The sequence below is a fragment of the Triturus cristatus genome, chromosome 3_1, assembly GCF_964204655.1.
Source record: "Triturus cristatus chromosome 3_1, aTriCri1.1, whole genome shotgun sequence".
NCBI lineage: Eukaryota > Metazoa > Chordata > Amphibia > Caudata > Salamandridae > Triturus > Triturus cristatus.
In genome coordinates, this window is record NC_140583.1 from 890,092,059 (window position 1) to 890,107,736 (window position 15,678).

The 15,678-nt window shown below is 42.1% G+C and overlaps 1 protein-coding gene across 5 annotated transcripts in view; it reads left to right on the forward strand.

Moving 5' to 3' along the window:
• Positions 1 to 15,678, forward strand: part of GALNT3 (polypeptide N-acetylgalactosaminyltransferase 3) — a 517,623-nt gene that overhangs the window by 349,909 nt on the left and 152,036 nt on the right. For all 5 annotated transcript variants that reach the window (XM_085645397.1, XM_085645398.1, XM_085645396.1 and 2 more), the window contains one exon: positions 1,362 to 1,479. In XM_085645397.1, coding sequence (XP_085501523.1) covers positions 1,362 to 1,479 — 118 coding nt within the window. The remainder of the gene's footprint in view (positions 1 to 1,361; positions 1,480 to 15,678) is intronic.

Consider the following 15,678-nt stretch of genomic DNA (forward strand, 5'->3'; position numbering starts at 1 on the left):
ATACTCCATTTTTAGTCGGTTTGAAATAGACACTAAATGTATTTTTTGTTAAAATCTACAAATTATGCAGAAGATGATGATGTGGCGACTCCATAATTATGTGGAAAACTCTGCAGCCATAATTTGGATAGATCACAGGGGAAGACTGGGTCTGCATATTGCTGCAATGCAAGGAGTGGCTCGCTGCTTGGAGGGGGCTTTTTAAGAAACAAGAAAGCCATCCATTCTCCCAATTTTTCAACGTTAATTTGAGTGATAGGTTCCAAACTTCTACCGACTTTAGCCTTTGGCGCACTTACCTTCAAAGACAAAATGTTCACTTGGTTAGACAGAGCGCAATCAGCCTGTTTTCGCAGAGTGTTCCATCTACCCAACTCGACGTCTCATGCCCAAATCTGCATGGAGTTTAGCCTGCCATCACAACATTGGATCATGAAAGCAAGATTTAAAGCATAATGTTCAAAAACTAAAAAGGTTTGTGACCACACACAAGAGTTACATCTGGTCCCTGCTAAATAACCCTAGAACTACCTGGAGTCAATTCTTAACGCACTGCTTGGATGCACTAGAAGCCCACGATATATGGTCCAGCTCACTACCCGCAGGTGTGGCTGCAAAAGTATTAACCAAACAAGCAAAGATCTTATCAGAGGAAGATGATGCATTTGCTGTGAAAAATCTCTCCCATGGTAGCTGGGCGTCAAAACTCTATGCTCAAGAAACCCCACCATACTATTTATCATCCACCATGAAGCCATCAGTAAAACACCATTTATGAAGACTACGTTTTGGCCTAATCCCCCTGATGGCGTACAAGTATGACCAGAGGTATGAGGAAGATATGCCCTCTCAAAGCTGTTTCTGCAGCAATGGGGAAGAATCCTTAATTCACGTTTTATGCATTTGTAGGACCTTGCGCCCCTATCAAACATTTTGGCTGCGTCCAATCTGGCGCATCCTCAATGTGCGAACATGCCAAGAGTCCCTAGAGGAGTGCATGAAGGGTGACTAGGCTCAGATGGCTGCCTGCTTTGTAAAATACATGTCTGAAATCAAATCTATTTTACCTGTAGACGATCGCTATGATTTTAGCCATGCCAGTTATGAATTCTTTTCTAATATGAACTCCTTTTTAACAGGGACTGGAAATTGTTTTTAACATCCTTTTGTAAGAATTGCAATGATTTTAATTAATGGTACAATGAAAATGTATCTATCTACCTATCTGCAGCCATAACATCACATAATTCCAGTGGCCCTGTGCTTAAGTAGGCCACTGAAACTGTGCTGTTGCTCTTTAAAACTAAATGTCCTTCTATTTGGTGTAAAACAGCAAACCCTTACAATGGTCTCTTTTGTAGATCACCGACATTTGCAGGAGGTCTTTTCTCAATTTCAAAAAAGTATTTTGAATTTATTGGAAGTTACGATGAAGAAATGGAAATCTGGGGAGGAGAAAATATTGAAATGTCCTTCCGAGTAAGTTTATATGGTATTATTTTACAGATGCATTAAGACTACAGGTACAGTGTTAAAGGTGTACCATTGAAATTATGCATGTTTGTAACAAATAGTGGCATGAAATAAGCCTAATATGCTACAAATGTGAAAAAGTCTGGTAAATTTAAAATGACGGATAACATTTGTTGGATATGTTGGGGAATTTAGTCCTGAACTAATACATTATGCCGGGATAAAGTTGCATGAGTGAATAGTTAAACAGAATTTCAGAATATAAGTATGATTTACTTTATTTCCCCATTAAACAAAGTTTCCCATGGTATGTAGGTGTATATATAATATATATATATATATATATATTTTTATATTTATAGTTATAATCTCATTTCCATAGGAAAAGCATATTTTGATTTGCTAATAACTTTGGCGTCGTTTGATGAATCTTCGCGAAATTCTCCAAAACAAAAGTCTATCCAGCTCAGCTCCTATCCTGAAAGTTTGGGGGTGATTCGTTAAGCGGGACTGAGGGTAAAGCGGGGTCCCCAAACGCGTTTTCCTCATGTTAATTTCCATAGAAAATTCTGAGACGGGCTACAGCCCGAACTGCTGAACGGTATTGCACCACATTTGTCAAAACGGTACTGCTTGGCTCAGAAAGCAACCTTTTTAAAAATGGTGTAAATCCGTTAAGTAGTTGGTGAGAAATTAAAAAAATAAAAATATCTATCTATGGCTTTGGTGGTTCCGCACACCCTCCCGACCACATGCTTTATTCTAATTGGCTGTCAACACTCCAAACCAGGAAGTGTTGGCAGCCATCTTGTGACTCGGTAGAACCGAGTCACAAGAAAACAGAAAAACAAGTTGAAAAAAAAGAAAAGGGGGCAGGGTAGAAACACCCTGACCCCCTAGGCCTGCTCAGCGGGTCCCACAAGGATCGGCTGAATTTGCGCTGGGTGCACGAATCACGCCGAGAAAATGTTTAAAAAACGAAGCGCGGGCTCCTGCTCTTCGTTGTATTTAAGCCTCCGGGTGGGCCAGGACCCTGGGGCACTGAAAAAAATGTGTGGGGAGGCCCCAATCCCCCCCACACTGCCCCTGGGACTGCCACCTCCCTGAGGCAAGATGTATGAGTTGCAGGGGGGCACGCAGCCCCCCTGCAGCTCCGGGGACCGCCACCCCCGAAGCTTCTTCTTTAATGTGTGGGGGCCTCCAAGGCCCCTCCAAGCCCCAGGGACCACCACCCCCGTGGCTTTTATTAATTATTTGCGGGGGTCACACGCACCCCCCAGGGACCGCCACCCCCGGGGCTTTAAAAAAAAAAATACACCTGTGTGGTGGGGCTCAAGCCCCTCACACGCCCCAGGGACTGCCACTTTCCCAGGGCAATAATATTCAAATGTGGGGGTCCGTAACGCGTAACGGACACCCAAGCCCCGGGGACCACCACCTCCCCGGGTCTTCTATCACATTGGGAGGGGGGCCACGTGGACCCCCCTCCTGGAGCCCTCCATGGCCCTGGGGACCGCCACCCCACAGGCCCGGCTCCTGCAGTGTCCTGGGGTGCCCACCCCGGGACACTGCTGTTGCTATGACAGGGCAGGAGCCGCGCGGCTCCCACCTTGTCATAGCAAACTGGGGTTTGGATTTTGTAAGCGAGAGCAGGTTTCCTGCTCTCACTTACAAAATCCAAACCACATTGCTTTTCCACACGGGGAGCTGCATGTCAGCAGCTCCCCGTGTGGAAAATTAATGCCGGCTCCCGCAAGAGGCGGGGAGCCAGAGGGACTGTGGGGGAATTGGGGACCCCCCACAGTCCCCGGGGGATGGGGTCCCCGGGGCCATGAGTGGCCTAGGAGGGGGGCCTTGTGGCCCCCCTCCGTCAATTATTAAAAAAAATATTTTTAAAAAAAGAGACACAGCCACGGGGGATGGGGTCCCTGGGGCTAATAGAAGCCTCAGGAAGGGGGCCACCCAGCCCCCTCCTACATTGTCCCAAAAATGAAAAAAAATAAAAAAATGATGGCCATGCCCCGGGGGATGGGGTACCCAGGGCCGAAATTGGCCTCGGGAGCGGGGCCACACAGCCCCCCTTATTCAGGCCCTGGGACATGGGGTCCCCAGGGCCCCCAAAAAAGGAAAGTGAAGGGGTGGCCACACAGCCCCCCTTATTAAATGTGTATTTTTTTTAAAAAGCCGGCATCTTGGCTAGGCCCCGCCCTCTCCCTGCAGCACTCCGCAAACGTGCCCCCTGGCACGTTGTAAGTTGGGGAATTAATTCCCCTTGAATACTGAGGGTCCTTGGGGGCCAACTAGCCCACCAGCTACCTCCAGTAAGCGCCAGGGAGCTGCGTTGCAGAGGTGGTACAAGGCCATGCCCCCTTTTTACACCACTCTGCAACGCAGCTTTATGGCGCTTACTGGAGGTAGCTGGTGGGCTACTTGGCCCCCAGGGACCCTCAGGACTCAAGGGGACTTAATCCTCCAATTTACAACGCACCAGGGATCACGTTTGCACAGTGGAGCAGGGAGAGGGCGGGGCCTGACATAGCACGTGTGCAAACGCACCCCCTGGCACATTGTAAATTGGGGGACTAAGTCCCCTTGAATCATGAGGGTCCCTGGGTGCCAACTAGCCCACTAGGTACCTCCAGTAAGCGCCAGGGAGCTGCGTTGCAGAGAGGTGGTACAAGGCCATGCCCCCTTTTTACACCACTCTGCAACGCAGCTTTATGGTGCTTACTGGAGGTAGCTGGTGGGCTACTTGGCCCCCAGGGACCCTCAGGACTCAAGGGGACTTAATCCTCCAATTTACGACGCACCAGGGGTCACGTTTGCACAGTGGAGCAGGGAGGGGGCGGGGCCTGACATAGCACGTGTGCAAACGCACCCCCTGGCACATTGTAAATTGGGGGACTAAGTCCCCTTGAATCATGAGGGTCCCTGGGTGCCAACTAGCCCACCAGGTACCTCCAGTAAGCGCCAGGGAGCTGCGTTGCAGAGAGGTGGTACAAGGCCATGCCCCCTTTTTACACCACTCTGCAGCACAGCTTTATGCCGCTTACTGGAGGTAGCTGGTAGGCTACTTGGCCCCCAGGGACCCTCAGGACTCAAGGGGACTTAATCCTCCAATTTACAACGCACCATGGGGTGCGATTGCACAGCGGTGCAGGAGGGGGCGTGGCCTGAAGTGACAAGTGTGCAAACGCGCCCTGTGGCACGTTTCAATTTGGGGAATTAAGTCCCCTTGAATCCTGAGGGTCCCTGGGGGCCAACTTGCCCACCAGGTACGTCCAGTAAGTGCCACAGAGTTGTGTTGAAGAGAGGTGTAAAAAGGGGCATGGCCTCAGACCACCTCTCTGCAACGCAGCTCTGTGGCGCTTACTGGAGGTACCTGGTGGGCTTGTTGGCCCCCAGGGACCCAAAGGATTCAAGGGGAATTAATCCCCCAACTTAAAACCCGCATGGGGCCGTGTTTGCACAGTGGTGAAGGGAGGGGGCGGGACCTGATGTGACATGTGTGTACTTATGCAATCATTCTAGCAAAATCCAAGCACTTATAAGTTCACCATGCACTCTCCTTGCAGCACTCTAATCATCCAGTCACTACCCATGCACTCATGCAATGATGCATGCACTAACTCATGCACTGCTACAATACCCTGAGAAGTACCCATGCAGTCCAGCAATCTCCCTGTCACTACCCATGCACTCCTCCAATCATCCAGTGCGCACCATGTACTTATCCAATCACTCCGCCAAAGCCCAGGCACTTATAAATTCACCATGCACGGTCCTTGCAGTACTCTAATCATCCACTCAGTACCCATGTACTCATGCAATGACCCAGGCACTAACTCATGGCAAATACAGAGGAGGTCATGCTAATCACATGGGTACCCCAATGCATAGTCTTCCCTAGTGTATGTAGGTGTTTTCACTGTATTCTAAGTGTCTTTTAGGATAGCACTGACTCATGTGCTGGTTAGTCAGTCAGTTACCACCAGTACCCGTCAGTAAAAAGTTGGGGGCACAGGAGGACTTTCTGCTCCTCTGTTAGTTCTTTCTGCACATCTCTTGCTGCTTCCTGCACTTTTCTCCGTTTTTCTGGACTTCTGTTGCCTCTTTCTGCATATGTCGTGCTTCTTTCTGCGCTTTTCTTCTTCTTTCTTCACATGTCCTACCTTTGTTGGCATAGTTAGAAATAAGCATTTAAAAAACCTTTGAAATTCACTGAAAAAATTATAGGTTTCAGGCACGTTATAGTTAGTTGGACATTTCACTCATACAAAACCATAGAAATTCCCCCGTTCTAGTTAGTTCAGCTAACTATAACTCGCGCCCCCTCAATGCACTGCTGATGACATCACATATTACATCATTCATGACATGGTCAGTGACATCACTGATGACATCTCAAATGACATAACTGATGACATCATCCACGTGAAAATCTGATGCACCTCCTCACACTTTAATATACCCTTTGATACACCCACGGGAAAATACAGACTACCATTTTCGAAACCATCAACACACCAATACCAGTTACTACATACACACTCACTGATTCCTAGGTCTACACACACATCCACTTATTCACCCATACAATCACTCATGCATACAGTCACTCATCAACACAACACTATCATATGCACTCATACACCTATACAGACACTCACACACCACCACTCATCCATGGAGTTACTCACACACCTAGTCAGTCATGCAAAGAATCAATCACACTCCCATTTCCTCACCTATACAGTTATACACACACTACCTCACTTATTCAAACATATACTAACACATACTTATTCTCTTATACAATCACTGATGCAAGTACACACTCGTCCATACAGCCACTCTCACAATCACTGACTCTCACGTATAGTCATTTATATACTCCAACTCTCACATACACTGCCTTTTATATATGTAGTTACTTTGACATGTACCACTGAGACATCCAATCTCTCACCAACACACCCATACACACACTCACCCACCCATACAGCTGTTTCCACATGCACTCTTGAATCCATACACCCTGTGAATCAACCGCTCACACATCTATGCACAGTCACACACCTCCCATTGACCCACACACACACACACACTCAGTCTCCCATACAAATACTCAGGCAACCAATCAATAACTCATATAGACACTCATGTAGCTCCTGACCAACACATGCAGCAGCTTACACAACAACAGACATACTGATACAGACATTCAGACAGTTTAGTCACTAACCCATGCATTCAGTAAGACACATTTAATCACTCACTTATACAGTCAGTCAGGCACCTACTAAATCCTTCATCCAGACACCTCTACACCCACTCATTCTTCAATAAACCTTGGCATATATATAAAACATATTTAGACTTTACAGAAACACACAGTTACTGGATGATGTCATCAGTGATGTCATTTGAGATGTCACTGACCATGTCAGGAATGATGTAATATGTGACGTCATCAGCAGTGCATTGCGGGGGCACGAGTTATAGTTAGCTGAACTAACTATAATGGGGGAATTTCTATGGTTTTGGACGCGTGAAATGTCCAACTAACTATAACGTCCCTGAAACTTATGTTTTTTTTTTAGTGTATATATATATATATATATATATATATATATATATCACCAGCGAGAAACCTCCGATTAGGGAGCCCCTGACCCTTCAGGGCGGCCTCATGCGGGCTCGGAGCGGCCCGGTAATTTCACCAAAAGACACACGAGTGAGGCCCACTTCTGGAGAGGAACGTATTTATTTTCAGGAATTGCCATATTCAAGCCCTCCATAATCCAACATGTTTCAGCATACTCAGCCTTGGTCACGGACAGAGGGCAGTTGTTAAATGCGTACGTGCTGGCAAATTTAAATACTTTTGATCACGTGACTGTATGAAACTGCTTCTCCCATAAAGCACCATGTTCATCAGGTAAGTGCCACATTTCGTGAGATTATTTAGAAAAGTTCAAAAAAGTTCATACAACCCACGATGCTTTTGATTTTTATGGCATCCAAATGGAAATAACAGTCACGGAAAATAAAATCAATAGTGATGTTTTTTGAAAGTCACCTTGAATCAATAGGCTCCATTTCCCAGAACGATTAATGAAACAGTATGCTGAAACATGTTGGATTATGGAGGGCTTGAATATGGCAATTCCTGAAAATAAATACGTTCCTCTCCAGAAGTGGGCCTCACTCGTGTGTCTTTTGGTGAAATTACCGGGCCGCTCCGAGCCCGCATGAGGCCGCCCTGAAGGGTCAGGGGCTCCCTAATCGGAGGTTTCTCGCTGGTGATTGAATAAGGGGGCATGACCCACTGGCTGCCACTGAACCTACGAAGGAGACGCTACTACAGCGAAAACAGCGGCAGTCTTGGAAGGGATTTGATGAAACTGACTGTTTCATTAATCGTTCTGGGAAATGGAGCCTATTGATTCAAGGTGACTTTCAAAAAACATCACTATTGATTTTATTTTCCGTGACTGTTATTTCCATTTGGATGCCATAAAAATCAAAAGCATCGTGGGTTGTATGAACTTTTTTGAACTTTTCTAAAAAATCTCACGAAATGTAGCACTTACCTGATGAACATGGTGCTTTATGGGAGAAGCAGTTTCATACAGTCACGTGATCAAAAGTATTTAAATTTGCCAGCACGTACGCATTTAACAACTGCCCTCTGTCCGTGACCAAGGCTGAGTATGCTGAAACATGTTGGATTATGGAGGGCTTGAATATGGCAATTCCTGAAAATAAATACGTTCCTCTCCAGAAGTGGGCCTCACTCGTGTGTCTTTTGGTGAAATTACCGGGCCGCTCCGAGCCCGCATGAGGCCGCCCTGAAGGGTCAGGGGCTCCCTAATCAGAGGTTTCTCGCTGGTGATTGAATAAGGGGGCATGACCCACTGGCTGCCACTGAACCTACGAAGGAGACGCTACTACAGCGAAAACAGCGGCAGTCTTGGAAGGGATTTGATGAAACTGACTGTTTCATTAATCGTTCTGGGAAATGGAGCCTATTGATTCAAGGTGACTTTCAAAAAACATCACTATTGATTTTATTTTCCGTGACTGTTATTTCCATTTGGATGCCATAAAAATCAAAAGCATCGTGGGTTGTATGAACTTTTTTGAACTTTTCTAAATAATCTCACGAAATGTAGCACTTACCTGATGAACATGGTGCTTTATGGGAGAAGCAGTTTCATACAGTCACGTGATCAAAAGTATTTAAATTTGCCAGCACGTACGCATTTAACAACTGCCCTCTGTCCGTGACCAAGGCTGAGTATGCTGAAACATGTTGGATTATGGAGGGCTTGAATATGGCAATTCCTGAAAATAAATACGTTCCTCTCCAGAAGTGGGCCTCACTCGTGTGTCTCATATATATATATATATATATATATATATAATCTACGAACGCCAGTAGATAGTTATAGTTACAACCTAGTTTCCATAGGAAATCTCAAAATTCTATTTTGAATAACTTTGGCGCCGGTTGACGAATCCTCGCGAAATTTTCAAAACTAATGGGGCGCTCCGTTCAGCTCCTACCCTGAAAGTCTCGGGGTGATTCGTCAAGCGGGGGCCTAGAAAAGGGGGGGTCCCAAAACGCGTTTTCCCCATGCATTTTCCCATAGGACCTTTAGTCGCAGCTACAGCCGGAAACGGCTGAACAGAATTACGTGAAATTTGGCAGAGAGGTAGCCATAAGGTCAAGGAAGTGCCTTTTGCAGGTCTGGTGTAAATCTGTTCAGTATTTCCTGAGAAAATAGCATTTAAAAGCATATCAATATCTATACGCGCGCACCGTGCGCGCACTGTGCGCGCACCCTGCTGTGCGCGAGCGCAATTCTGATTGGTTGTTAGATGTCGGTAAACATTAGAATCGGTCGAAACCAGGAAGTGTCGGCCGTCATTTTGTCTCTCGCAGTCTGAGGGGGTGAAAAAAAAGGTGGAGAACGTGAAAAGGGGGCAGAGTGGACAGTTCCTGACCCCCTAGCCTTGGTCAGGGGGTCACAGAAGGACCCCCCAAGGGAGAAAAAAACAATATTTTTTTTTATTAAAAAAAAATTGCGAGGTGCGCGCACCGCGTGCGTACGGCACGCCCTGCGAACCGTGGGCGCTCGGTGCGTGAAGCGCACCGAGCGCCAACCGTGCGCGTGCGGTGCGCGCACTGTGAAAAACCTGAAAAAAAAAAATAATAAATACATAACTTAGCATTTTAAAAAACGTACAAATTCACTGAAAAAACCATAGGTTTCACACACGTTATAGTTACGAATTAGCATTTAAAAAACCTTGCAAATTCACTTAAAAAACCATAGGTTTCACACATGTTATAGTTAGCTGGACATTTCACTCGTAAAAAACCAATGAAATTCCCCCGTTATAGTTAGTGCAGGCAACTATAACTCACGCGACCGCAATCCTCTGCTGATGACGTCAGAAATGACATCACTGATGACATATGTGTCTTTATGAAAAAGAAATATTTGTAATATATGTATAGCTAAAGATTAATGGAAGAAGACATGGGTAAATAAGTGTCTAAATACAGTGATGTAATATCTGACGTCATCAGCAGAGGATTGCGGTCGCGTGAGTTATAGTTGCCTGCACTAACTATAACGGGGGAATTTCATTGGTTTTTTACGAGTGAAATGTCCAGCTAACAATAACATGTGTGAAACCTATGGTTTTTTAAGTGTATATATATATATATATATATATATATATTCACTGAAAATGCCAAAGGTTGCAGGGATGTTAGGCTCACGTCTGACTCGTACATAACCAGTGAAATTCAGCAGTTATGTTTACCTGAGCTAACTATAACTTGTGCCCCCACAATGTTGCTTAACACTAGCTTAATTTGCACCAAAACCATGATGTATCTGGAACATGCCCTCTAGCGCATGTGCCCTGAGGAAATCTGCCTGGTTGCCTGATGTCTGTTTTTGCGAGGCACCTCTGTGCACTATGCATTGTTCATAATGGTAAATGGATGGTAATTGCTTTTTGCAATTACCATTTATAACGCTGTGAAATTACTAAGGGGGCAGCCACTCTGCCTACCAATAGAAAACACCACTGTATAAATATGCTCTATTACAACTAAAGTTCTAATTACAAAATAGGCAAAAAAAAACGAATCGGAAGCTATGGTAAGAGCACTATGTTTAAAAACTCTCTCCATGGAGATCTCTAACCAATATGTATGTGGTAGAAAAATTGTTTTGAGACATCTAATGACATTCAACTGCTGCTGCTATTGAAAAAGAACATAAAGATATGGTAATATTTAGTCTTCAAAATTACAGAAATATACCAATACACATTGCTTATACTGTAACACTATAATGCAATGTAGTAAAAACATAATTTTCCCATTTTTATTGTTATCAGCTTTCATACTTCTTCACCATAAACGGTGGTCTGTATGAAGCATCATCCTCAAACAGCGGGGAAAAAAACAACCAATGGATTGTGTAAAGAGAAAAAAACAAAGCTTCACAGTAGATCACTACAAATAAGTGACACTGTTCATTGCACTCCACACATTTCATGAATTAGTTGCTTTTTTTGGAGTTATTACAGTAATCTAAACAAACCTATGTAATAAATAGTTCTTAAATTATCATATCTGGTACAATATTACAAATAAATGTAAAACAATCTTCCATTTTGGAGATCTTGAAAACATCACACTTGGTAGGCCAAATTATGTTTGTGTTGAATTTTGAAGAAGTTCTTAAAGACATTACCCCCATTAGGTTGAATGATGTCTGAAAGACTGATAAACCACGTAGAAGAAACACAATCTACTAGTTCTTATCCACAATTCTCCTTAGATCATTGGTTGAAGAAAGAAAAGATAAGAGTTTGGTAATTTGAAAGAGTTTAGGTTTGAATTTTAGGTTGATGCCATTACATTCCGGCCATCCTGTTTCGCTCTTTAAATAGACAGTGTAGTGTCCAGAGGTTGTATTAATTCCTTCATCAAAGATGATAGCTGAAGAAGTAAAAGTTTGTCTTGAAATTGATATTTCCCAGCTTTGAAGTTTGTAATTTGAGTTTCAAATTTGGAGCCATCTGATCTGCAGTTTGGGCAGGTCATATTTTGGTGGCCATTCTTTTTTATTTATTTATTTATTTATTTAAAATTCTTTTTATTGAGAGTTCATAAAAACAGAATAAACGATACAAAGTACAATTGTAATAGAATTAATACAGTACAAGGCACGTAGGTACAAAACATGTTCAAATTTCATCAATTTGGAGCTTGATTATAGAGTGCAAAAAAAATAAAAAATGTATTAAAAAAAAAAATAAACACAAACGAGTTTCAACAATTCAAATCTTAATTATAAAGTGCACTGTGCAATTGTAAAGCGCAAAATGCATAATGGGAGGCAGTCTAGCACACTATTAGTTAAGATAATATAGTTAAAATTGAATGCTGTCAGAAGATACACCAAAAAAAGACTACGTTTCAAACACACTCCAAAACTTCTCATATTTCTTGAGTGCCCCTGATCTCAATGCGTATTTTCTTTTCCTGCCCTGGATTCATAGTAATTTTGCCTTCCAAGCCTGAAAAGTTGGTACTTGATCGGTTTTCCAGGACTGCAAAATAAGGGATTTGGCTATTAAAGAGGCTATGAAAAGGGACTCGTCATATGGAGCATGGTTCACAGAGCAACCTAGTACAGGGACTAAGTCGTCAAATATTAAAATGTTTTTGAGCTCAAGGGAGAGATTTTTCAATTTCCTTCCAGAATGGCTGAATTTTAGGACATTCCCAGACAATATGTTTCCAGTTCCCTTTCTCCTCACACCGGAAACATTTATCAACAACTAGAGGGAAGATACTATGGAGATAGGAGGGGGTTCTATAAATCAACCATTCATTGTAAAATTGCATTCGTCTAAAATTCGCGCCACGGAAAATTGTTTTATTAAATTTATTTATCTTATCCCATACAAGCTTATTAATTTCAATATTTTCCCTCTTTTTCCACCTCTCAATGATCCTATTAGAGAATACCTGCCCTTTGCCCTCTTTTAATAATTTAATCCAGATACTCCTCTTTTTTGGAATTTTATTATTCAAAGCTGTCGAGATATTTTCTTTGTGGTATAGATTTCCTATATCCAACTCTCTAAGCCTTGGATTGAACATACAGAAGGACCAATTCAAGGTGGAATAAGAATGATGTACCTGCCTGGAGATTTCATCCCATGATTTCCACCTATTTCCAGTGAGGAAGTCTTCAATCTTCACAAAGCCATTTTCTTTCCAGAGATTTAATATTTTACTATCCATACCTCCCTCTTCTCCAGAGTTAAAGTTGTTCAAATCCGTTGTATTACTTATTCTAGGAATAGAGTAAAATTTCAAAAACTGAGTTTTCTGTTTGAAAATTCACTGAAGGAACTTGTAACAAACTTTCTTTGGGTCTTTTGTGGTTCTAATCGGATCAATTATTTTTACTTCTGACAGCATCTTCTTCATAAAAAAATTGTCTGCCTCGTTAGTGTCTGAAGACAAAACAAATCTAAAACTATGGTGTGCAAAGGATGCAAAATAATATTCTCTAATATTTGGAAGGGACAACCCTCCTTGTGCAAAAGGAAGGTATACAGTGTCACGTGCAAGCCTAGGAGATTTTTTAGCCCAGAGAAAGGAGGAGATCAGGGCGTCCACTTTATTAAAAAAAGAGACCTGGATTGCACAAGGTGCGGCGTCAAACAAAAAATTAAAAAGAGGTAAAACCGGCATTCGTATTAATGCTGCTCGCCCCATTAAGGACAGGGGTAATAGATTCCAACAATCTAAAAGCGACCCAACCTTTTTTAACAGAGGTGGAAAGTTCAATAAAAACAGATCTTCCAGATTATCCGATATAAATATTCCCAAATACCTCTTTGGGGATGGGTTATATATTTGCCTGACTTCTGGTATTAAAGTGTCTACAGTGCAGTTTACTAAAATAATTTCCGTCTTAACATTAATTTTATAACCCCCTAGTTTTTGGAAATCCGAGAATATTTTTAAAATTTTCAATTGACTAGAGGGTTTAGAGTCTAAAAAAAGGGCAATATCATCGGCGTATAATTTTATATTAGTCATGCCAGATACTGGGACTCTGTCGGTCCGTATTTTCCTGATCGCAATCGCCAAAGGTTCGATAAATAACGCGAATAAAATTGGCGACAGGGGGCAACCTTGTCGCGTGCCTCTAGCGACCAGACCTGTCCCAATATGAGAATTGTTGATGATAATCTGTGCCCATTCTTCAACATTTTATCAAAAGGCACAGTTTTGGAATCTGGTAAACTTAAATAAAGCAAACACTCTGAAGTTATTTGAGTGGAAGATGGATAATCACAATCTTCAAAGTCATAGTTCCATGTGTAACTCCGTCCGAACAAATCATCGATATTTACATCATCTTCTTCTTCCAAAACTCTAAACATAGCTATAATAAATTGTTGTGCGTCTGGCTTGACTGTTGAGAGTAAACATTATATATCACAGTTTGGTCAGTCATTAAATGTTGGAGCAAGTGATACAGTGCAGAACACAATCTCTTATCTGGTTTTTGTTCAATTTGGTTATCTAAATGTGATAAATGAAACAGTACATCGAGAGCAACATTTGCATAGCAGTTGACACCTTAACTGGTAACCTACAATATATCCTTCATTTTCTTGTTTTCTCTTATTAACTGATTATCCTTGTGTCCTTTCTTTGATTTAGCATCTGTACACACTTTTGTTATCTTCAGTTTTGGACCAATTATCTGTTTCTAATAAATGGAGTATTGGCCTAGATGAGGAGCATATCACTTCTTAACTGATTTTACTCTTACACATCTGCATTTGAACCTTGTGATTTATGGCCCATTACAGCATATGCTAGAGGGAGTGGGAACTGTTGGCGAAACACATAAAGTCTTTCGCTATCAAAATACGTACAACACATCAGCCAATCTGCTTCACTCCATCAATCTGATCACATTTTATGGCCAAGTATTCAACCTCATCTCTACTTATGAAATTAATAGAATCAATTACTTTACCCAGTGCACCATTTACGAACCGTCCCTTAACATTTAAATTATGGCACAAAATTGCTTGACAGTTTTTGCTCATGAGTAAATGCTTTTTTAGTCCTGCAGTTTTGGATACAGACTTCTCCAAAGCATCCAATTTCTTTGGTAGTTTATCTTTGAGTAGTATTGTGACTCCCTGATGATCAATTTTATTAATAGCTGCAATTTTTTTAATATCTTCTTTCTGCAGTTGTAGTAATTTTTCATTAAAGTTGGAGCACTCTTGAAGTGTTGGCATTAAACAAACTATAGACTTCTATTTTTCAATGAAATTGTACATTAGTTCAGCTGCCGTAATATTAGATGGAAATAGTTTCTTGATATGGCGAGTTTCCAAAGTATTATTCCCGTCTTTTGTCAGAACTCGTATTTTAATGTCATTCTGTAGATCTGCATAATCCACATCAGATGCTTAACACATATTTGTCATGAGTTCCTTGTATTTAAAGTGTAACCAAATATGTAGATTGCCAATACTCCCGAGAGAATTTCTTGTTTCATTATGCAGAAGTGTTTTCAAAACAGGTTGTCCTTTCACATGGGTTAGTTGCAGTAGGTCACCAAATACAATGATAAGCTTTACTCTAAAGAGCACATTGTAGTTCTTAAAATCTGCTGTTTGAAAACATGCTGACCTAATCAATGATTAAAAGCTTCAGTTTTTTCAATACTCTTGATACCTAATGGCAAGCTTAACTAGAGATTTTTTGGTATTCCAGTCTATTGTCATGTTCAACAGGCAGCATTAGTAGGTGATATAAAGTAATACCTTTAAAGTTATGTGCAGTTAATTCTGGTGGTGATGTTACTACACATGACAAATTTGATTCTGTTGATAACCAGTGAGAATTTTAATTTGGAAGCGTTTTCTAGTGCCAGCTTGACCACTGATTCAAAGTAATATTGGTTTATACGATGACCAATCACACTGTTTCCTCTCGTGGATAAATCCATGCTCTATTTTAGCGTTAACTTTGTTGTAAATTTCTCGTTTATTGTTCAGTAGTTCCACTAAGTGTTCAGAAATACACACTTTCCTCTCTTGATTGCTTCACTGAAGTCTCCA